The sequence below is a fragment of the Buceros rhinoceros genome, unplaced genomic scaffold, assembly GCF_000710305.1.
Source record: "Buceros rhinoceros silvestris isolate BGI_N320 unplaced genomic scaffold, ASM71030v1 scaffold40875, whole genome shotgun sequence".
In the NCBI taxonomy this organism is placed as follows: domain Eukaryota; kingdom Metazoa; phylum Chordata; class Aves; order Bucerotiformes; family Bucerotidae; genus Buceros; species Buceros rhinoceros.
Genome location: NW_010414101.1, coordinates 1,123 through 10,790, shown reverse-complemented (window position 1 = coordinate 10,790; position 9,668 = coordinate 1,123). Strand labels below are relative to the sequence as shown.

The 9,668-nt window shown below is 52.5% G+C and overlaps 1 protein-coding gene across 1 annotated transcript; it reads right to left on the bottom strand.

The window, feature by feature from the left end:
• Positions 1-3,792: 3,792 nt before the first annotated feature.
• On the bottom strand, positions 3,793-5,585 carry LOC104494183 (TBC1 domain family member 16-like; the record flags this gene model as incomplete). Its single annotated transcript, XM_010136984.1, has 3 exons — positions 5,408-5,585; positions 4,242-4,423; positions 3,793-4,067 (listed from the first exon to the last, which is right to left on the bottom strand). Coding segments are annotated over exons 1-3 (635 nt in total), but the record flags the coding sequence as incomplete, so codon positions are not given.
• Between the last annotated feature and the right edge of the window lie 4,083 nt (positions 5,586-9,668).

The following is a 9,668-nucleotide window of genomic DNA, read 5'->3' as shown; positions in this document are numbered from 1 at the left end:
AGCACAAAAAACCCCTCAACCCCACTCAGAGCGCACTAAGTGCTTCTGCAGCCGATTGGTATGGATCTGATGTCATGGTCAGTTAAAGCAACTTCAGAAGCATTGGCTGGAAGACATTATAGAGGTGTCAGATGCTGTTTGGTCGCCAGGACATAACAAAAGGCTTTTAGCTTCCCTTTACTGATGGGGAAAATGGAAGCTGAGTAATTTAGCAGGGCAGCCACATGCCAGAGCCGGGTATGGAGTGTGGTTGTCCTGAATTAGTGCCCTTCAGAGCACAGGACAAATGTTTCATGACACCCAGCAAACACAGTGACAGGGGAGCAAAGGGACAGCGTGGAGGGGTTTTATTCAGTGTCTCTCCTCCCCTACAAAAACGCATTGACAACGCCGGGGTCCATACAGGCATTTCCCCACAAGCCACCTCCCTGCAGGAACCACGCACTGGGCAGAAAGGGGCCCCCCAAGTCACTCAAAAGCCGAGGGAGCAAAGCCACCTCTCCACGAGAGGAGCACACGATGCACAAGGGCCAGGCGCCTCTAGAGAGAGAAGCATGAATGTGTGCGCTGGTGACGGGACACTCCCATAGCTCCCAGCCCCAGGAATTGTGTAACTGGGAGGAAAGCGTCGGTTGCTGCATGGGCTCCCTGGCAGCCTGTCAAACTGAGAAGCAGAGGAAAAAATCCCCAAAACAATGGGTACAGTTTTATCTCCCCATGTTTGACCAGGCGAGTTGTTGACTTCTAACGACTGACTTGTGTGCAACTCAACCGCTCCCAAGCCCACCTCTCTTCTTCCTCCCTGTCCCAGTTTTGCCCACACCAGTACGTGGGGGGATCCCTTCCACCCAGGAGGCCAGGCCACCTTCTCAGAGGATGCTCCAGGAGGCACACGGGCCGTGTGACTCCAGGTCACACAGATCCTTGGCAGGCAGCTACTAAGCCCCTGCTCCCATTGCATCCAAGGCTGCCGTTACATCCTAATTCTTCCACAGCGTCACCTTTTCCCACCTCTGGCGGTCCCTAACTGTGCAGGAAGAAAGCTGGCTGGGCTGAAACACCCAGGCACCATGCAGCTTCAGCTTCGGAGACGATCGCGGGGAAAAGCAGAGTGCTCTGCACAGCAGCTCCCCAGCGCAGAGCGAAATAACCAGAACCATCCGCTGCTCTGTGCGGGGAGGAGGTGGTGACCAGCGGGTAGGGAGGGAGAAGAGTCGGAACAATCTGCCAGCAGCACAAACTTTGTTCGCGCTCCAGTTCTGGCTCAGATGGGAAGCAGCCAGCAGAAAAAATCCTTAAGAAACAAGGAAGCTGTTCTCATGCTTGTAGCGACTTCTGAAGCAGCATCCCCCGCCCCCCAGACGTGGGGATGAGTGCAGGAAATGAGAGGACGCTTTTTGATGAGACTTTTGCACAGTTTTCTGTGCAAGTTATCCCCCTCGAACCATTTGTAAGATCCTGCAGGTATCATGCAAGGGGGCTCTGTGTGGAAGAACAAACTGGCATAAAAAATGGACACACTGGACAAAAGCCTTTCAGGTCTGAAGTGCGCAACAATGACAGGTCTGTTTATTAATCTGCTGCAAATTATGAGTGCCAAATACATGAGGCTTCCAGACTCATGCCAGAGGAATTAAAAAAAAAAAACAAAAAAACCAAACCAGAAAGGGAAAGGCTCCCAGGCCCAGGAGGAGCGTGTCTGCAGAGCCAGGCTCTGCTGCTGGCCAGGGAGGAGAAGCCGGCAGAGGGCTCGCCCGAGCCAGGCTGCGGGGAAACGCTGCAGCTTGCCCAGGCCCGGCAGCGAATATGCAACAGCCTGGTATTTCCTTCCTTCCCTGACGCTGTTCGCAGCTCAGAGCGTTGCAGAACAGTTAAACCACAGCACTGTGTGCCCCGAGCTCTGTGCCAGCCCCTTCCTGCTTGTGTCCCCGCGCACGCTGATGGGTGCGAAAGCTCTCTGCATGCCTTGCGTGCTCACAGCTGTGGTCCAGGACCAGGAGGTCCCCAGGACCAGGTCAGGCTCCTGGAGGACACTATTCTGAGCATGCCCTTCACTACTCCCGTGTCTAACCACAAAAGCGAGGCAATGACCCCACGCTCGGGGCTGTAGGCAACCTGGGCTACAGCTTCCCCACAGACACACTGAAAGTCAGGAATGTTTTTCCTTTAAGAATCCTACTGTTGAACTCAGAAATGTTCACAGAAGCATTTTAGTTATACTTTATTTACAAAAAAAAAAAAAGCTTTAAAAAACCGCTAGACCCCCCAACTTCACTTTTTTCAGTGAGAGAGACGGGTCAAACGCACAGATCGTCAGTGCTGCTTCAAGGGAAAAAACATTGACACACCTTAAGCCAACAGCGGCTTTGGTGGCCGCGGACCTGGGGGCTTTCTGGTTTGTAAGTCAAGGCCAGGAAGTTTCTAAGCCAATACGCTGACTGGAGTTTCACCCCCAGGCAGCAGCGCAGCGCTAGAACACAAGCTGGATGGGACAAAAAGCCAGCAAAGTCAGTTATTAGGAATGATATTGAATCATTCAGAGGCCTCTCTGAAAATGTTTCCAGGTGTGTTTTGTGACATTGCTGTAGTTTCCAGTCTTCCACACTCCCGTGAATAGTTGTTGAAAAAGACTGTCAGGCTAAAAGGGTCACTGTCAAACTGACCTCGTTCAGTTCAACACAATTCGGAAACCAAAGGCCCCTCCTGGGCAGCCCACAGCTGCTTTGTGATGTGCCTCTGTGGGATGGGATGGGACGGGACAGGTGTGCTGAGGTGCTGCCCGCCCCGCTGCTGCAGAGCTCAAGCCCAGGACACCCCATGGGCTCAGGGGGAATGCTTCTCATTATTCAGCTAGGACATGCACCAAACGCAAAGCTGATACAAAGACTGCGGTCGCTACACTGGAGAGAGTTGAATCAGTTAGAACACTTCCTTCATAAACCTCGTCCTTACTGGCATTCTCTGGGCTCGAGATCTCCCATACATTACACAGAGGAAGAACCTCCTTGAAGGTCAGCCCTCTGGGTGGTCTGCATGCTGCTGCCACGCACAAAGGAGAACTCGCTTTTCCGAATTTCAGGTGTAGTTTTAAAGTTGAGCTACACCCTTAACGTCAGCCCCAGATCATGAACTCAGCACACCAGTCCTCCCCGAGCTGGGAGTCAGGGACACACTTCACAGAGCAGAGACCCCGCGAACCAAGACAGTATGTGACGTAGGTACCTGCTGCCCATCACTCCTCCGCAAGGTGCCCCCTTTCCCCTACGCAGAGTTTGCCACAGCTGCCACGGAGAAGCATCGACCTTTAGATCTACCAATGCTGACTACAATATACAGGCTAGACATGCAAGAATTAATATTTATATGTTCTAAGTGGGACCGTGTTCAGAACACCAGCGAAACAAGCTCATACACGCAGCTTTCATGTCAGCGCGGTGCCTTGCAGAGGCACCCACAGCACAGAGGAAGGCAGACAGATGCTTTGATGTGGCTCTCCACAAGAAGTAACTAGCTCATCTCCTCAGCAGAGCCAATTAGACCAACAAAGGACCTTCTTAATTTAGTAATGCTTGAGACACTTCACCTGAAAGACTGTGCATAGACAGCCCTAAATGCTGAGGGCCAGGGTTCGCTGAGCTGACAATTTCCTGTAAACGATGCAGGTGTCTGAAGCAAGACAGGATGTTCAGCTGAATGCCATGGTGATGCTTCTCAGTTTCCTTCAGCATCTCCAGGCTCAGCAGCCAGCCCCTCTGCTACCCACCCAACGACCGGAGTAGAGGACGCACTCACCTGCTGTCATTGTCCAGAAACACAGAACTACTGCTTTTCCCCAGGGCTTCACTGATGGGAGAGAGGCAGAAGGGGGAAGAGAAGGCATCAGAATCAGAGTCAAAAGTACTGTCTCTGCTCACGTCATCGGCAGACAGCTCCAAGGAGCCCTCGTCCTCCCCCGTCTCCGGCCTGCAGTCCAGCCCTTCCTCCGTCCCCTCCAGCGACAGCTCCGACCTGTTGTGCTCCTCCTGCGAGCTGATTGTCGATAGGATTCCTGAGTCACTGCGGGCAGGCTGGGGCGACCGGCGGCTGCTGTCGGCCACAGGGCAGCACTGGGAGAGCTTCTCCCCTTCCGAAGAGGGGGAGCTGATGTAAGCTACATCTTTCACAAGCTGTGACACCGTCAGGATGTCGTCTCCCTTCAGGACCACCGCGCCTCTCTGCTCAGAGGGGGAAGCCGGCCGGACAACGCCGAAACCCTGAGTGTGGCGGCCGCGTTTGCGGGGAGCTTTACGGACAGGGGAGCTCTCGGGAGTGATATAGCGCAGGGCTTCTTCATCCTGCCGCTGAATGCGCGAGTTGGGCACCCAGGCGAGGATAAGTGTGGTTCCCAGCAGCTCATCTTTCTCCATGTACAAGCACAAGTAGCCTTTGAGAGAGCACAGGAGCAATCAGCGATAACACAGCTTTATTCTCAGGAAACCCCGTAAGCCTGAAGCTGGGCCATCCCCATCTCCCCCCACTTCACCATCATCACATACGGGCAAAACAAACGCTTGGATTTATCAGGAGCGAATTCTGCCCCATGAACTGTGTGGTGCTCGGCATTATTCAGCATTTACAAGTCATTTCAAGCCCTCATATGTTTTTTGAACAGTTTGAGTTCCTTCTGCTCTAAGCAGACAGAGAAACGACACGCAAATACTGCAACTTCCTGGAGGGATTCTGAACCAAGAAATGTGTTGCCACATGAAAAACTTCGGCTGTTTGTTCATTAAACAATTTCAAGTGCCAACTAAACATTTCTTTCTCAAGAATATTTACCTTGGTGTAGCTAAAGGGCTACAGTTTTGATGGAAAGCCAAGAGAAAAGAAGAGTCACACACACAAAAAGGGAAGCGTGGTTCAGTGTTCACAGAACAATCGGTTTTGTGAAGCTAAGCCCATGGCCGCAGCTCTCTGACAAACACATGAAAGAGCACAGAATAAAGAGAATAAAGGCTGAGGACAGGGTTTATCTTCATTCACTCCAGTGCCTGCAGCCACAACCAGGTTCTTTCTTATCCCTTTACCTACTTGGCTTCCCTGAGCAATGTATGTCTTTAAAAGAGCCATAGAGGTTCCTGTCCTCGAAGGACAACTGTCCATCTCCGGGCACAAAAAGACTTACTAAACGAGGGAAATCCATGCTAGATCAGAAAAGAAAGGAGAAATATCACCAATTTTCCTACAAAAAGAAGAGCGGAGGAATCAGCTTGTGGATGGCTCTCCTTCATCTTCTGGAAGACTGCCTTGCCCTGTCCCCACTGGCACCTCTTTATTCTTTAGAGACCAAGATGTCGAAGTTGATACAAACACACACCCCAGGAGAGAGAAAAAGTGTGAGAGAGCAGTGCCCGCAACACCCCATCACCTGGATGATGCTCCCCGACGCCTTGTAGCAGCTCAGGTGGGTGGACACAGACGTTGTTCTTAGAGTAGATAATCTCCCCATCGAGTACGGAAGAGGAGCTGCCGCCACCACCAGAATTCGAGGTCAGGAGGTCGGAAGCTTTTGAAGAGGCACGTCGGAGGAGTCGCCCCAGAGACATCGCCAAGGAAATGTTCCATTATCTGACAGCTTTAATCAGGAGCCCAATTCAGAAGATCTGCCAAGAAGGAGGAAAGAACAGTGTTAGAGGAGATATAATGACAGCTCAGCACGTGCCCAGGACTGACTGGGAAGGAAGAGGTTCCCCATCAACTGCTGCCTCAACCCTATGCCTCGAGCAAGAGCCTCCAAAGGCTCTGGACCTGTAACATCCCTTCTATGTCCTGAAGATGCTGAAGTACAGAATCCCGGGATGTTTTCCTCTGCAACGAAGAAATATGAAGGCAGTAAAAAAAACCCACACCACATTTTAATAGTTCCTGTGGGGAGGAAACAGCAAAGTAATGCTTGTCACTGACAAGTGCCCATTAAGGGAATAGCTGAGCTGCGATGTATCGCTGTCCTGGGGATGTCAGAGAGAGTCAGAGCTGACCCCGGGGGATTCCTCCAGCACAGAAACACTGCTGAGACCATGACATTAAACACGGGGCTGCTGTTTCACCCGCAGTAACCACTGATCTCCAAAAGCCCATGAATCAAAACAAGTTCATCTTGTGCTTCCCAATTTGGGGCACAATCCTGCTGTGCATTTGAGGGCTGGGGGTTTGGTTTGGTTTTTGAGCAGCGATGGTAAAATAAGAGCTTTTTCAGAGAGAGGTGGCAAGAGCCCCGTGTTCCACAGAGCAGACCGGCTCCAGCAGCAGAGCTGGGCACACCAGCTCCGGGCAAACACTTCGTCTATCGATCGAGCTAACTGTGGCCTGTGATCCCCGACTAATCACCAGGTAAGCTCTGTACTCAAACGAGATGATGCATTGCTCACCAGGGCTGTCGATGAGGAGCTCTGTGGTGAATCTGGAGGGGTCACCCAAGCTAAAAAGTATTTCACAGACAGATCAGGAAGAAGGCTTGAGGTGTTGACGCAGCAGGTGGGTCTCAATCTCTGTGGGAAGCAATTCCACAGAGAGTCCTGCACACCGCCACCCCACAGCTCTACCGGCCGCTGCCATCCCCAGCCGGCAAACGGACAGAGGCAGGGCAGGTTCTGTTCTGCCAGAAGTACCTGAGGAGAGAAAACACCTACTTCTGTTCCTTTGTGTTGGCATGGCCTCAGCTGCTTGGGAACGGACCAGTCCGACCCAGCACGCACCACACAGTTCCCCAGTGCCAGGTCCGGGGGCAGCGCGCAGAGAGGTCAGCTCAGCATGTTCCTTGTGACAAGTGCCACACCTCAGTCTGCAGAGCACACAGCACTTGCTGGCTCTGGGTTACAGCATGGGGAAAGGCATTTCCCTCAACCACATTTAAGATCGAGTCACCTTTCCTCTTGCACCCTGCAGGAACACCGACAGTAAACTATGGGGCAATTCCTCCTTCCCACCACCCAGTTACAACACACCGTTTCAACACAGGGTTGAAGGAGTCCGAAGCAGTGATGTGAGCAACCTGTGCCGGTGAGAAGCCCTGAGCCTTCAGCACATCTGAAGAGGGTCACCTGCTACGCAGCATTTTGTGGCAGCACGGTCTGCTCTGCCATGTCCTGCTGCTGACAGGGCTGAAGGCAGCCCGGACACCCAGACCTTCAGCTGCGCCCACTATTGCAGCGGAGCTCTGAAACACTAAACCCGCATACACCAAGGAGGAAGGTGGTACCAGGCTGCTGCGGCTGTTGAGCAGAGAAGGTTTCCTCAGAAAACACCAGTGAGCTTTGTCAATTGAGGACAGTGGATGGAGATGCACGTAGGAAACGAGCTTGAGCGATGTCCTGCTGCAGCTCTCCAAGCGCTTTCAGGAGCGCAAGCAGAGGTGTGGGGCTTCTCTGCCAACAGAGGCAACAATTAGCTCTTACCTAGCAGAGGAAGAACGAAGCAACAGGTAAAAGATCAAAAGGTGCTCCCTGGAAAGCAGGAGGAATGTAAAGGGAACTGCTGCTTTGATCCTGCAGAGCACCTGCGGCTCCAGCAGTGCCGCAGAGTGTGGGGAGACGGTGCAGCAGGTACCTACACGCACAGGGCAGAAGAGAGGTGGATCAGACCGGAGGTGAAGGACGTGGTGCCCTGCCAGCACAGAAACACGGTCTGTGGCTGAAAAGCTAGGCGTCAGAAGTCAAAGAGACCGCTATGATGTGTCAAACAAGTAGTCAAATATACCGGGGTATTTATAGGTCACCAGCAAGGCTCAAATAATCCTTTTACCGTTGGCACAGGTCAGGGAATTCTGTGTAGCTTTGGTTGAAGCAGTAAAGAAAAACATTGGCAATTTGGGAATTCCAGTATAAGTCATTCCTTACCAAGGCAACCTGAAGAGGCCAGTTCCACCACCAGGGCTGCAGACACCAATAGACAGTTGGTCTCTCCTTCCCAGAAGACAGGAGTTTGTAGAACACAAACCAGCAGGTAACAGAGAGACCAGATCTGCAGGGTTTGCTCTGCTCTGAGCCCTCTTCTGTGTGGGACAGCATCTGCACACACAGTCCAGGGGTTGGGTTGTGAGGAGAAGCAGGAATCGCTGCTGCCTCTTGTGTGGGCTTGGGAAGGCAGGTGGGAACTGTCCTGCAGCTAAGTCAGCATCAAATTAGCACCATTCGAAAAGAGGAGTATTTTCCATATTAATTTTCTATTTATCCCCTGATCTGAAGGGATTCTTTTCAGCGTGGCAGAGACAGCCCAGCTCTCCAGCAGCTGAAGCACTGACAAGCTCTTGCTGAGTGCCAATATTTATTAAGCACATTTACATTCTCTTCTCCCACACATCAACTGTCGCCACTAAAAATCTTTGCTACTGCTACCGAGTCTGTTAGCGCAGCCCCTGGCTGCTCTCCCAGTCAATGCCAGCACTTCTCAGCGACACGAGAGCTCAGCAACGCGCTGGGCAGCCAACTCCTGAAGTCACCCCAGGGAGCCTCTTCCCAAGAGCCGGACCTGATCCAGCCAGCAGCATCTCAAATAACACCAGCTGCTCGCCTTCCCTGGAAATGCCCTTCCCCTTCTCACAAACCGATCAACCGCAAAATCCTGTTTGGCTTGGCAGATCGCACCCTCACCTTGGCAGACGCTGCTGGACCAAATGGTGCTGCCTCCGCTTGCGCAGGATTCCTGCACTCCGGCGCGGGAGGGCAGCGCAGGGCTCCTGCTCGGGTGCACACGGGCTCCGGCACACTACACACGCCGACACCGCGGCGGTTCACAGGCACCAAGGCACCAGGGCTTTGCTCTCGAGTCAGTGGAGCCTACAGAGCCATAGGACAGCCTGCGCCGGGCTGGCCACAGCCCACAGGTCACTGCTGAGCGCTCTGTGCCTGGCAGCGCGTCCTGCGGCTCCTGTGGCCAATTTGCTGTGCAGGAGCTGAACAGCTTTACAAGCAAAGTTCACGGAGCTGCAGGGCTCTTGACGTGCAACATGAGACCTCCTCTGTCTGGGCACAGAGGAGAAACACGAGCTGTCAAACATCGGCTCCAAACTTAAGTGTGAAATGCCTCAAGAAAAACACAACAGGCTTTTTCTTCTTTTTTTGTGCTCATTAAGTTCAATTTGATTTTACGTATTCAAGGAGCACAGTCTCTGCACAGTGGAGGTCTCAACTGCCACAGAAGTTCCTGCCTTCTCCCCTCAGGAAGGGCAAATGCCAGTTTGTGTCCCCGGCAGCTCCAGCATGGGTCAGAGCATGCAGAGTGACCGGAGATAGAGTACCAGAGCTGGGAGTCAGGACTTGCAGCTTCTTTCCAGTCCTCCGACTGTGTAACCCCTTTCTGTGTAACCCTCAGCTAGTCACTGGCTTGATCTATACTTCTCTCTGTACAAGAGAGCCCTCGTAGAGACCTTCCCTTTGATGACAATACCTCTGCATTAAGGAACAAAAAGAAAAAAAGGCTTTTAAAGGTACTAGCAATTAGTTGGAGCCGTTTAAGATGACCCAGCCAAATCGCGGGAAAAAGGTTACCATAGGGAGCCATTCTGAAGCCTTCCATTTCATGGGGAGAATTATGTAGGTCACCAAAAAATCTGTCATTGCTGACCTGCCAGTGCAGTGGTGGCTGGCAGAGCACAGAGCAAAAGGAACGAGCAGCAGCCACCAGCCGCGGCT